Source organism: Trypanosoma brucei, chromosome 5, assembly GCF_000210295.1.
Source record: "Trypanosoma brucei gambiense DAL972 chromosome 5, complete sequence".
Taxonomy (NCBI): domain Eukaryota; phylum Euglenozoa; class Kinetoplastea; order Trypanosomatida; family Trypanosomatidae; genus Trypanosoma; species Trypanosoma brucei.
The window spans coordinates 48,260-61,860 of record NC_026738.1 but is presented as its reverse complement, the minus strand read 5'-3'; the positions used below and the strand labels follow the sequence as shown (position 1 = coordinate 61,860).

Here is a 13,601-nt window from a genome sequence, read left to right as displayed (position 1 = left end):
TATTTACACGCATCCACCGCGGCCGGATGTGTGTGGGCACTTTCAGGAGGATAAGTCCTTTTTTTTCCTTTTGCTTGTTTGCTGTTGTTTTCATTTGTTTTGCCCCCTTTCCCCCCCAAAATTGCTTCATTGGAAGCTAACTAGTCCCTTTCGTCGTTGCAGCGTCTTGTGTGGAGGTGTATTTTCTAATTGTATTTCTTTGTATGGTGTGTGTGTGTAAATAATGGGGAGGGGTGACTGAAAGGTGAGTTAAGAGGTTAACCATCACGAGAAATTAGGGAAAACAAACCAAGGGTTGTCGAGATTATGTTTGGGGAATGCGGACGCCCTTCTGAACACGGAGTAGATGCTGTATCGGCTGCGCTTCTGTATGGGAATACAAACAGGTACGCGCACACAGGCATATATGAATGCATTTTCTTATGATTATGAGCACTGTGTGGTATCCTGCGTAACAGTGGCGGCCGGAACAGTTGTCATGATGGTGGTTTGTGTTTGCTTAAAAAAAAACATATTTGTGTGCACAGCATTTTCCCTGTCAATTTAAAGTTCATATATTCGTTCGTACGTTCCCACGCATACGTTTACTCATATACATGTAAATATGTATGCCTAATAGTTTATACTCATACAAAAAGATACACCCATGGAGGGGCGCAGTTTGATGCTGCTTATTTGATATCCTTTTTTCCCCATGTTTTTTTGTTGACTCATCATGTTGAGTACCCAAGGGCACACTCTTTCCATTCTTTTTGTTTAAGTGCGAATCAAAACAAGCAGGTGTAATATATACACAAAATGTATTCAAACATAGACATTGGTAAGTGGAATTTTTCTGTGCTTCGATAAAGCCCACGTGGGCTTTGTGGGCCGAATTGGGATATACATTTATATTTGAGTATTGTTAATATTATGTTCTGCAGTTTCTGATGCGACTGGAAGCAATCGCTTCGTTTCTTGTGTGCGCATTCCCCCTCAAAATGTGTACATGTTTTATTCATCGCGTTTAGTTATTTTTATTTCATCCTTATCAAACTTCTTATCCATTTTCTCTTATCTTTTTTGCCTTTTATATTTATTTATTATCCGTACGTACGTATTTTTTTTTTTTTAACGGTATTATTTAAGAAACACCCAGCCACACAGGTTTCTTATTACCGCCTCCACTTTTCTAACAGCTGATGGTATGGAGGGGGTTTTGTTTCTTGTGGGATCTTACGATTTTCTGCCCTTATTTAACCGCCTCAGCCTATCTGCGTTAATTCATCCATTCATGTATATAATATTTGTTTTTGGTATTAGTAGTAGCAACCAGGAGAAGGGGTTCCGTGGCGGAAGGAGGTGGGTGAAATAAATCAAAAATGGGGTGCCACAAATTACCCAAAACGAAGGAGGACAAAAAAGTAAGGGTGCCCGAGAGCAGCATGGCACACGAACACCTTTTGTGACAAGATAGTCAAAAGAACTCGTTTCAACATTCATTCCATGCAGCTGTATCACCCTTTGTGATGATTTGTTTCTGTGCGCATGTGATTCCCTGGTGTTTCTTTCGCAAAACCTATCAGTTGCCTCTGTATCGTTTCATTCCTTCCATTTCCTCACGTAGTATTTAAGATCACACGAACAAGTTAAAAGTACGCATGACCTCACTGCTGTCGAAGTTGTCGCTACCGCTTCTGCAGCTACTATTTCTATTGCTTTCCTTCTCAACTACAGGAAGGGCTGAAGACAATATAACAATAAATGTCCTCTCCCTGATGTATAGCCCTGATGTTCAGGAGGTGGAGGTGGATTCACTTAACGCTGGTTTTGACGCATCCCTGACAGCTCGCGGTTGGAAAACAAACTCCAAGGCAAGGGTTTCTTTCATTCGACCACCATCATACGATACTCCCGTCGCTGAGTTCTTCGAGTCCGTGGTTAAGGAAAGCGAAGGCAAGCTGATGATTGTATTTGGTCCCTTTGGCGGACCCAATACTATGTGGGTGAAGGGTGAGCTGAGTAAACACGGTGCAGTTAGTTTCGGCCCACTCGCTTTCTCCACTGAAGTGCGTGAGTGGGATCCCCATCTTTACTTCATAAGTGTGGAGCCGAATGCTGAGTTACTTGCACTTTTCCGTTATGCCGTTGTTTTCCTTGGTCTCCCGCGTGTGGGAATAACGTACTTGAAGGGAACACCATCCGGTGAGGCATTGTATGAATTCGCTCTGGATATATCATCCATGATGGGCCATGAACTCTGTGGTGCATTTGCTGCAGCTGGTGGAGTTGGAGCAGATGAAGATGCCCTGGCAGCTGAATGGAACCAGTTTGTTGAGACACGTCCACAGGCTGTGCTCCTGTTTGCCCCCGTGCGCAACCCCGCCACCGAATGGTTCATAGGGAGGATTGTGAAGGATGAGCGGACGAGACAGATGTATGTTTTGGCTCCGTCGACATCACAAGGCCCTCTAATAAGAACTTGGCGTGACGCTTTGTATGCTTCCAATGTGTCTCTGAACGATGGTCAATTAATCATCACGGGCACAATTCCTCCTTCGAATTTACTAACCCTTGCGTCTGTCCGGCGGTTTCGGGAGGAGATGGATAACCATTTAAAATCCAATAGTGAATGGGGTGGCTTTTCGAAACCCCCACACTTTAGTACCGACGAGGCCATTTCTGATCTGATGATGACTGGATGGCTCACTGGTGAGATCCTTTCGCAGGCACTACACAGTACTGATGTGTTGACGGACCGCACGGCCTTTATGGACTCTCTGTACCGCCAGCGTCGTTACGTTGTAGATGACCTTGTCGTGGGTGACTATGGTAATGAGTGCGGCGAGTTTGCGTCCATGCAGGGTGCTATGTGCAACTGCAATCAGGGTGGAAGCGCTGTTTACATGAAGGAAGTCGTGGATGGGTTTCGTATGTACCCCGTAATAAATGGTTTCTTGATGTGGGGTGTATCACAGTGTTCGAGTGCAAATGTGAAGGTGTATGCCCCACTATATGCTGTTTTCGTTCTGATTGTGGATAGTTACATTATCGAGCGTTCCGCCAGGAGATGGTACGAAGGCGCATCATCTGTCCCCGCTGATGGCAGTTTCGAGGATGATCGACTCTTTTTTCACCCCTTTAGGAGGAACTTGAGTGAAGTGGCAGGTGATCTCGCGCAATTGGTGGACAACAGGATAGTATCCGCTGTCTTTGGTGGAGTGACGAGGGATGCACTCCGGCTTCCAAATGTCACCTTCATCAATCCTTTGGCGGCCAGCCCCATAGTGGGTAAGTTCCGTAGAAATGTGTTACTGCTCTCGCCTACGGTTCGGCAACAATTGTACGTGATTGCTATGCACCTCTCAAATGCCTCTACCGGTGCCGTGTCTGCCGCTATTCGAAGTAAAAGGGCGGAAGTAATTGGTGATGTACTCAACAAATCGCTAATGACATTTGATGTGGCACTTAAGTCAATGTTGTTGCTTAAAGAGAGTGACACTCTGGTGGACCATCTACCAAGCAGTGGGGATGTTGTGGCCATCGGCCTCACACCTCCAGATGCCCATGCGATTGCACAGTATCTCCAATCTCGAAATGATAGACGCGTGTATGTTCTCTTCTCCGAAGTCACTCAATTGTATGATGAGTTTGTGGAAGCATTTAATGCGACCCCTGCGGCAGTTGTAAGCGCCTCACGACTTGTGTTCGCGACGAATCTACCACACTGGGCCGATAAAAATACGGAATCGGATACAGTTGCAATGTTTCATGCCTACAACCCCCGTGAATCTACATGGACACCGCTGAGGTTGTGGGGCTTTGCCACTGCGCGTCTGCTTCGAAGCATCGTTCCACGCATGAAGAGGATAAGCCCCTCGTTGTTAGTTGATTTTTTTTACACAGAATCAAACATTCGTGTGGATGACATGCACTACGGACCGTACAGTGATGTTGAGTGTGTTAAGGGACGTGTAACGGCGGCTAACCGTTGCGAGACTAATTTTGGGGCGGGAAACATTTCTGTGTGGTCGATGTCTCGGGTACTAGACCCCCGTGTGCCTGTACTGAGTCGGGGTGTGACGCCATCTTTGGAGTATGCTGTAATGGATGAGTCTTCCCTTAGTCCTTCACAACTTGCCGGTATAATTGTTGGTTCTGTTTTCTTTGTTGCACTTGCTATTGCATTGTGTGTGCTTCTGTGCTTGTTTGTGTTTAATTCTCGAGACAACAACAGAGCACCGAGGGAACCAACAGATCCTGTAACTCTCATCTTCACGGACATCGAAAGCAGCACTGCGCAGTGGTCTACTCACCCGGAACTGATGCCCGATGCCGTGTTGGCTCATCACACTATGATCCGTTCACTCATCATGCAGTATGGTTGTTACGAGGTGAAGACTGTTGGGGACTCCTTTATGATTGCCTGCCGCAGTGCATCCACCGCTGTGGAACTCGCGAGTGACATTCAGCGATCATTCCTGCAACACTGTTGGGGGACAACTGTTTTCGATGATTTCTACCGCAATTCCGAGATGCAGAAAGCTGAGGATGATGATCACTATATTCCACCAAGTGCACGTCTGGATCCCGAGGTTTACCGCCAGTTGTGGAATGGGCTGCGTGTAAGAATCGGAATCCACACCGGGTTATGTGATATCCGACATGATGAAGTAACAAAAGGATACGACTACTACGGACGCACACCAAACATGGCTGCGCGCACAGAAAGTGTGACAAATGGTGGGCAAGTGCTGCTGACGTATGCGGCGTATATGTCACTGAGCACTGAGGAGCGTGACCAACTTGATGCGACCTCGCTTGGACCTGTTGCGTTGCGTGGTGTTCCTGAGCCTATTGTAATGTACCAATTGAATGCCGTTCCCGGCCGTGCATTCGCTGGGCTCCGCTTGGATCGTGATTTCTTTTTCGAAGAGAGTGAGGACCCTACTAGTACCTCTGCTAGTGAACATAGTTCCACCCACATGGAGCTGAGTGGATCGGCACAAACTATTTCAGATGCCCTGCATTCCTTACTCAGTACCTTCAAAGCTCCACAGCGAGAGCGACTATTGGTTCCATACTGCGAGCGTTGGAATGTTTCTTTACCACGGCGGAAGGGGCGTGTGTGGGACGATGCGTATTGTGAAGAAGTTATTCGCCGTATTGCAGTGAAGGTTGGACACATTGCGGAACACGGAGCCCGCGGGATGTCCGCATCGTCAGGTGTTACTACCCAAAGTGGCTCTTCCCTCATCATCATTTCCTGCAATCCGTACCTTTCCGACGCCTCCCCAAAGCAATGTTCTCGTGTGCCGGTGTCCAGTGGGCGGGAAGTAAATAACGGAATGACGGAAAATGATGCTAATTGATGTGATAAGTGTAAAGGAGTTGAATACTTCCTCTTGGTGTTGCTTCGGAGGCAGACATTGGTGTTTATATTTTTTCTGCCTTATGTCTTTATTTTGATTTCCTCACCCATATAAATTTCTCCGCCTCTGGTTGTGTGTATAATAACCACTGCTGCGTGTGGTATTACTGAAATGAAATGGTGGCAGCGAAGTATGTGAACTGTGGAATATGTGATACAAAAACATTTTATATTTGTTTTTTTTCTTTTTTTTGCTCCTCCCTTTGGTCTGCCGCTGTCTCATTTTCTCTCACTCAGTTCAGCTTTCTTTTTTTCTTTTACGCGTGTTTATATGATCTGTTATTATTGTTATTACTAATGCTAGTTCTGTGGTATGAGGAGTTATGTTGACGAATTAATATTATTTCCTTTATAAACATATGTGCATACATATATATATATTTGATGTTGTGTTTAAGAAATAGCCAAAAAGGAAAGAGAAGATTCGAACGTAATGGGACGTGCGCACGAAACATTTCCCTTCACTTCTTCCTGTTTTTTTTTTCTGTGCTCTTATTTTTTTTCTTCTTTTCTCCTCTTTTTCAACGGTTGTAACACTGCTGACTATTTCGTCCACACTTCTGTTGTTTTAATTGTTGCTGTTATTTGTTTGTGGGTGCGTTGACGCCATGGTGTTTACAATTCTCTCACACTTTCCTCCTCTCCACTTTACAATGTGCATACATATTTAAATATTATGCCTAACGTTTTGTGCCTAATGATACTCGATGTCACTCTTTTTCCCATCGCTGCATATGATTTTAATCATTATGACATATATGTATTTATATTTTTATTCATAAACATAATTCCATTTATTTGATATTAATTTCCTTCTCGCCCTACTCATGAGATGGTGATGATGATGAGCCACAGACATTAACAAGTGAAAAGGACTGTGAGTGGAAGTGTTCCCGTTGCTGTTATTTGACGTTTGTATGTTGCTTTCAAGTTTTGGGTGACTTTTTTTTCTCCCTTCAGGTATTTAACATTTTATTAGCATGACGCATATCTTTTACTGACACATGTACATACGAGCCGAATGTGAGCTATTTTGTTTTCCTTTCTTGGCTTCTAAGTTTTCTCCGTTAGGCTTTTTTTTTCTATTTTTATTGGGTTTCTGCCCTTTTTCTTACCCTTTTAACTTTTTATTTTGTTTCATCGATTTTGTTTCTTCCGGGAGATTTGCGTGTTTCTTTTGCATTTCCCGTTCTAACGACTAGTTTCCATACATTCGCACGTTACGGCACAGCAACATCGCCGGTAGATGCTGTAGAGTAAAGAACAGTTGCTTTCCTTTGTGCGACTCTGTTTTATTATTTAATTTTTTCTGTTATGAATTTACTATCTTCATAATATGTGCACTCAACTCCATGCATTTATTCACATATTTGTTTATCGCACATTCAATACAACAGGCGTGTGCAAGTGACTAACTGTCTCAGCTGTGTAGCACTTCCTCTCCCCCTTTTTATTTTCTATTTGTACTCCCCCTTGATTTATTAGGGACGAGCATCTGTTGTGCAAGACACGGCGCATAAGGGAAAGTGATATGCTTGCGTGTGTGTTGGAATGGTAAAAACATATTGAAGGATCATAAGTGAAATGCTGATTGAGTATGGGAGATTATTCATGGCATTCCTTTGCAGTCGTTTGAGTGCTGTTGTGTACCTGTGAATCCTATTGAAAGATATCTTGCGTTGGGGATCTAAAGTAGTCGCCGAGTTTATTTTTGGGTGTGACATTTCACGATGAGGGATTTAACCGCTTCATTGATCACATTCATGGGGAAATTAACTGTTGTGTCTCGTGTGTATGCCCGTCATGCCAATAAAAGAATTTGATAGTATCATACTAATGCCTTCCTTTCGCCATGTTACTGTTCCTTACACAGTAGTATGATGAAACTACCGTCGATAATTTAGTTCTTTGTTTGTGTATATGATCGCTGATGAGTTGTTGGATTCATTCCTTCAGATGCATAAATGCTTTCTTGCATTTCACTCCGACTATTAATTTCATGGAACCCTTAAGGATTCTGCGTAGCGTTATTCAAAAGGATGTATTCCCTTGATGTGGGTGAATAGTGACTTGGATTGTTTGGTATATGTCCATATATATATATATATATATATATATATATATTCCACTATTCTGGGAATAAACTTCTACTACCTTCTTCTTCCTCGTTAACGGGTTATCCCCTAATGCTGTTTAACGTTGAAGCATCGCTATAATTTCTTTAGCTCCGTTTCCCTGTTTCCCACATGTCTTTTCTTCCCTATTCTATCAGCCCTTGCTGCATAACTTTTCTTTGTTGCTGCTATTGTTACAGGTTGCTGAATAGTATCAGTGAAAATAACGTGTCGGACATCAAAAGGGGGAGGGATACCAATAAAAGTCGAAGAGACAAGGAAAGGGAAATAAACGGAGCAAGGGAAAGATGGCACGTGTCACCTTTTGCCTCGCGGTTGTATTGATCACATCCTCAGCTTCAGTGTTTTCGCATGTGGGGAAGGCAAGAGCATCGGAAACTCAGACGAATGAGGCTGAAGACAAACTTAGCAGAGCAGCTGCTGATGTATTGTGTATTATGACAGATCTCACCAGAAAGGTAGTGAACCCACTGGCGGATCGCCTCGCAGAACTGGCGGCCGAAGATACGGCGAATATCACTCGAGATGCTGAGTTGGTGAATACGTACGTTGATGATATTGATGGCATGCTGGGGAAAGACTCTGATGACCCTGATGGAACGAAGAAGCGCATAAAAGAGTTGTGTGATGGAGCCAAGACGAAAGTCAAAGACATGCCCGAAAACGCCCGAAATAGGGAAGCTTCGATAAAGGAAAAGGCTGTTAAAGCGAAGGAGTCGGGAAAAAAGACACTCGAAGGCACGGAAGCATCTGAGGGAGGTAACCCTGTGGTTGGGCTTAAGGAGGTTATGAGTTCATACTGTAGAGGAGGCCGTAAGTGTGAAGAAGGTGTCGTTTCAAGCACATTGGACCCTCCAGAGGGGGAAATTTCATGCACCAACGTAACACTTGACGAAAAAGAAAAATGGATTTCCACCCTAATGGTTGAGGCTGGGGCAAATTGGACAACTTCAAAACCCAAAAAGGTGGTGAACTGCAGCACCGCTGGAGAACCACCTTGCACACCATTAGACCAGTGGGGGACGCATTACAACGATACGAAGTCCCACGTAGTAAGAATTGTGGGGGAGTTAGATGAGTCTTACAAAGATATGCTCATCTGCGAAAATCAACTGCTGCTGGTATACAAAATCCACAAGGGGTTGCAGGAGGAGAAAAACCATTCTGAAATTATTAGTGAAGGGGAACGGATAAGTAATCGGACACTCGATGTTTTGATTGGGATGTCTGGCGGTCATCGGTCGTCTTCCCTCGAGGATGGAGTGAATAATACCGATCTTCAGGATCTGGAGGAGGCGCGTACTCTGTTCGCTAAGAAACGGAGATGGATAATGTTACTGCTATTGTATATTTTCGCCCCAATTGTGGCAATTCTGATCCTTGTGTTGGTGTTCTTCTTAATACGAAGTCGGCGAAAGGCAGCCCCTAAAGAAGCTTCTGCAGCTGCCGTTGCGCAGCCCAAACTGTAGCAGCCTGTTCATGCGGATCCATACCATTCCGTGAAAATGTAATACCATAGGATGTGGTGAGTGGATAAATGAAAATGTTTCTGGAACTGCTGTATTGTAGACGCTTACTACTTCACTTCACTTCGCTTCATTTCATTTCTTTCCTTCACTGCGCGGGGCATTGCGTGATTTCGTGGTGGAATTCGTAGCAGAAAAGGGCACAGAAATGTTGTGTACGTGTGGGAAAACAAAATAATAGAATTGAACTACCGAATTATACTTAAGAGGGAGAGTGAATATTGCTGAATGGATGAAGTGAGGTGAGGTGAGGTGAAATTAAATTAACTGGAATGTAATGGCGAGTGGCCGAAAATGATTTAGTGGAATATGGAAAGAGACACATCGAATAATAATAATAATAATTATTATCATTGCTACGGGATTGTCATTTTAAGCAACACCATTTCGGGATAGTAACCGATAACAAAATGAACGCCTGCGTCATGTTTTACCTTAGAGGAGGGTAAATATAGAGAAGAATAAGAAAATGGAAAGAGTTCTTCTCTTTCTTGCAAGTTCGTAAATATGTGTACGTGAGAATATGCTCTTCTTGGGCCCGCCTTCTTTATATTTACTCCTTTTCGAGTTTGTTTGTTTGTTTGCCCTCGTTTTAATGTTACCCGTTGTTTTGTTTTGTTTGCGCAAATACCCGACTTCGCTTTTTTTTTTTTTTGGGGGGGGATACGAGAGGGGATGGCAGAAGGAGTTGGAAAGCTGAAAAAAAAAGAAAATGAATAAATACTGTGGGTAAATGTAAGCGGACCCACAATGGTAAAAAGTAAAAAGAGTGAAGCAATCTAATCAAAGGGTAAAATAAATAATGATGCATTTATTCAACACAGAATTGCCACTTTTTTTTTACTTTGAAGGCCCCTTTTTTCCTTTTTTCATCTTCCGCTTAACAAACGTTTCAGTGCGGGTGGAATAAAGCACTGTGCAAAATAATAATGGTGATGGTGTGAATAAAAAAAAAAAGAGAGGAAGGGGAAGAGATGAGATGAGAAGTTTCGGTATTTCTTTTCAGTTTCCCTCGTTTGTTGTTGTATTATCACTTCCTCCTTTGCATTTTTTGTATACGTTCACGTATATGTGTATATACACATTTTATGTCAATATATCCTTTCCACACCCTCAGCTTTTTCCAATTACCTTTTTGCTTCTTGATTTCGCTCCTCCCTATCTTCTTTATCCTTCCCTCAACCCCTTTTGTTTTTTCTTCAAATTACATTTATGGCAATAATATTTTAAAAGAAAATTCTTATTACCGGCTTTTCATTTTCAAGTTAATCAACGCGTATGAAGATACGCATATGAATGCATGTATGCTTACACATTTACGGTATGAGAGAAAAGGTGCGAGAAGTCGCGCTATCTCTTCTTCTTTTTCTTTTTTTTAAAAAAAAATTTATTTCAGTCTTTGCATGAATACATATGTGTTGGTTTCCTTGGGTAAACTCTCAGACATTTTTGGAGGAGGGATTTTGTGAGCCACAACATACCACGAAGAAATAAACAAATAAATCATGAAGAGGGGAAAAGAAGCAATAAGGAATGAATGGATACGTCTTCTTTCACTGATTTGTATGCGTGTGTGTTGTTGTTGCTGTTGTTGTTGCTGCTGAATTGTTTCCATCTCTCTGAATGCGTTCTTAATACCTTAACTTTCCCGTAGAGGAATTTGGGACAACCGCTTCACTTCTCTCCATCATGATAACATCAACAAAGGAAAGGAAATAAAATAAAATAAAATAAAGGTGTAAAAGTAAAATAATAAAAAAAAACCAACAAAAGTTGTTATGATGATGGCGTGATGTCAAGTTGGTTCGTTTCTTTATTTATATCGCAGGTATGATAAACCAAAAATTCCTATCGGGCGGGCCCGGGGGGTTTGGGGAGGTTTTCAATGGGTTTTAAAAACAAACTGAGCAGCAACATTCAGGCGGGTGAAGAATCGGGAATTTAAAAACAACAACAACAACAGCAACGAGGAAATGTGGATAGACGAAAATTGCATTTACTGAATTTGTACGGGCTTGTTTTTGTTGTGTTTGGACTTGTTTCACCTCGCAGATCAGCGCAAAAACAAAAAATAATCTCGTTAACAAGATCCTGGTGGAAACGTCTGGACATAATGGAAGCATGTTGTACAGATGTTCCCCACTGCAACAGTACACGCACATATAATTTCGTTACAGTGTAATCATAATTAAGAGAATCTGATTAGTGCATTCCCCTCTGTTTTGGAATTATATAAGGTGTGATGTCCAGGAATTATTTTATGATCCAAAGGAGCTGCAGTTCATGCGACATTGTTTTCAAAGGATCTCCTCATCTTAAGTTGCATCTGTTTGTTATCTAACTTCTTCCTTCATTTTTTTCACTTTATATATATCGTTGTATTTATTGGTGCATGTATGCGTGAGGGTGACTTTCGGGTTCCCAACCAAGGCAAAAGGAAAAAAAAGGCACATAGCGCATACAAATTGTCATTATTATTATAACCATTATTTCCATCATTAATATTGCATCGAGGTGTACTCCCCAGAAAAATTAAAAAAAAAAAGAAAAGCGAACACGAGCAAATAAATAAACGTAACCGATGGCTCACGGCTCGATTCCAGTTATTGATGTCGGCCCTCTGTTCTGTGATGGAGAAAAGGGGATGATGGATGTTGCGAAACAGATTGATCATGCCTGTAGGACGTGGGGTGTTTTTCTTGTTGTGGGTCATCCCATTCCCCGTGAGCGAACGGAAAAGTTGATGGAAATGGCCAAGGCTTTTTTTTCGCTTCCATTGGAAGAGAAACTTAAGGTTGATATTCGAAAGAGCAAACATCATCGCGGTTACGGATGCCTCGATGCGGAGAATGTTGACCCAACGAAACCATTTGATTGTAAAGAAACATTTAATATGGGCTGTCATCTCCCTGAGGATCACCCCGATGTTGCAGCTGGAAAGCCATTGCGTGGACCGAACAATCACCCCACGCAAGTGAAAGGTTGGGTAGAGTTGATGAACAGACATTATCGCGAAATGCAGGAATTTGCCCTCGTTATTCTTCGTGCCCTCGCACTCGCTATTGGTTTAAAGAAAGACTTTTTCGATACCAAATTTGATGAACCTTTGAGTGTGTTCCGTATGCTACATTATCCTCCACAAAAGCAAGGGACCCGTTATCCCATCGTGTGTGGTGAGCATACGGATTATGGTATTATTACATTACTCTACCAAGATTCGGTGGGAGGACTGCAGGTGCGCAATCTGTCAGATGAGTGGGTGGATGTGGAACCCATCGAAGGAAGTTTTGTTGTGAATATTGGGGACATGATGAATATGTGGAGTAATGGCCGTTACCGCTCAACACCGCATCGCGTTCGCTTAACCACAACTGATCGCTACTCCATGCCATTTTTCTGTGAGCCTAATCCTTATACTGTTATTAAATGCCTTGATCATTGCCATTCGCCAAGCAATCCCCCCAAATATTCACCAGTCCGTGCTGTGGATTGGTTGCTGAAGCGTTTCGCGGAAACATATGCCCATCGCAAAACAAAGATGTGAATCAATAACTGAACGTAATCTTTTCGTTAGGCCCCCGTCGGTACGGATGCGGTGGTAATGAATGAATGAATGTGTCTTCAAACTCTTTTTTTTTCTTTTCCTTCCTTTGCTCGTATCTGTCCTGAAAGCACGGGAAAAATAAAAAAAAAACGAGAGCAAAAAGAAAATGAAAAAGAGGAGGGACAGAGAGACCACGTAGCGTTTGATGGAAAAAGAGTGCGTGTGACCCGGTGCGTTCAGTAAAACAGCCGTGAAGCTGTAACGTGTCGTGACGGTACGGTTCGCCCTCCCATAAAAAACGTTTGGAGGAGGACGAATAAAGGAGCCATTTAAACTTTGATTGAAATCAGCTCAAGGCCTCTCCTATGCGTTTTTTTTAAACTTCTTACCCTTCCTAACATTTAATTTTCCGCATGCGTGGCTGTAAGGTCTATCGTTTTGCGTAATAACATTTTTCTTTTTGCAAATTCTGACAGTAATGCAGGGCTTAAAGTTTCTGGGGAAATGAATTTTGTTGATCGATGAGGCTCGTTGGCAATATTACACCCCTGCCCATTATGGGAGTTAATGCATGTGTGTGTAGTGTTATTTCTTGAGACTCCTTCCTTTTCAGTTTCCCCTCTTTCTGTTTGTTTTTCTTTTTATTTTATTTTATTTCCTTGGGTTTAGTTTTTTTTTTTTTTAATGACCACTGTTTCATGGGCTCGTAGGGATAATCATTGGTTCATTTGTCGCAAACGTTGATTAGCTAATCGGATTGAAGCATAGTTGTGTATATTGAGGGGAATAAGCGATTGTGTCTGTTGAAAACTTTTCAGTTGAATATACACCGCGATTATCGGTGTCGCGGTGTTAAGGCTCCTCCTCCCCATCTAAAACTGTTTCCCCACTTTTCGTACACGCGTTCGATAAAAATCAAAATAAAAACCGAGTATCGCGATTTCAATAAAAAACGCCTGTTCCATTTGTATCATTTGCAAACACTG

The 13,601-nt window shown here is 42.5% G+C and overlaps 3 protein-coding genes across 3 annotated transcripts; all 3 read left to right on the top strand.

Annotated features, from left to right (window-relative positions):
* Positions 1-1,640: 1,640 nt before the first annotated feature.
* TbgDal_V210 (adenylyl cyclase, putative) lies at positions 1,641-5,351 on the top strand (the record flags this gene model as incomplete). Its single annotated transcript, XM_011774868.1, has 1 exon — positions 1,641-5,351. The coding sequence occupies one exon, from the start codon at positions 1,641-1,643 to the stop codon at positions 5,349-5,351; it is 3,711 nt and encodes a 1,236-aa protein (XP_011773170.1).
* Positions 5,352-7,832: 2,481 nt separating this feature from the next.
* Positions 7,833-9,014, top strand: TbgDal_V200 (hypothetical protein, conserved; the record flags this gene model as incomplete). The annotated part of the gene is made up of 1 exon (XM_011774867.1): positions 7,833-9,014. The coding sequence occupies one exon, from the start codon at positions 7,833-7,835 to the stop codon at positions 9,012-9,014; it is 1,182 nt and encodes a 393-aa protein (XP_011773169.1).
* A 2,638-nt stretch (positions 9,015-11,652) lies between these two features.
* Positions 11,653-12,615, top strand: TbgDal_V190 (iron/ascorbate oxidoreductase family protein,putative; the record flags this gene model as incomplete). Its single annotated transcript, XM_011774866.1, has 1 exon — positions 11,653-12,615. The coding sequence occupies one exon, from the start codon at positions 11,653-11,655 to the stop codon at positions 12,613-12,615; it is 963 nt and encodes a 320-aa protein (XP_011773168.1).
* Positions 12,616-13,601: the final 986 nt, after the last annotated feature.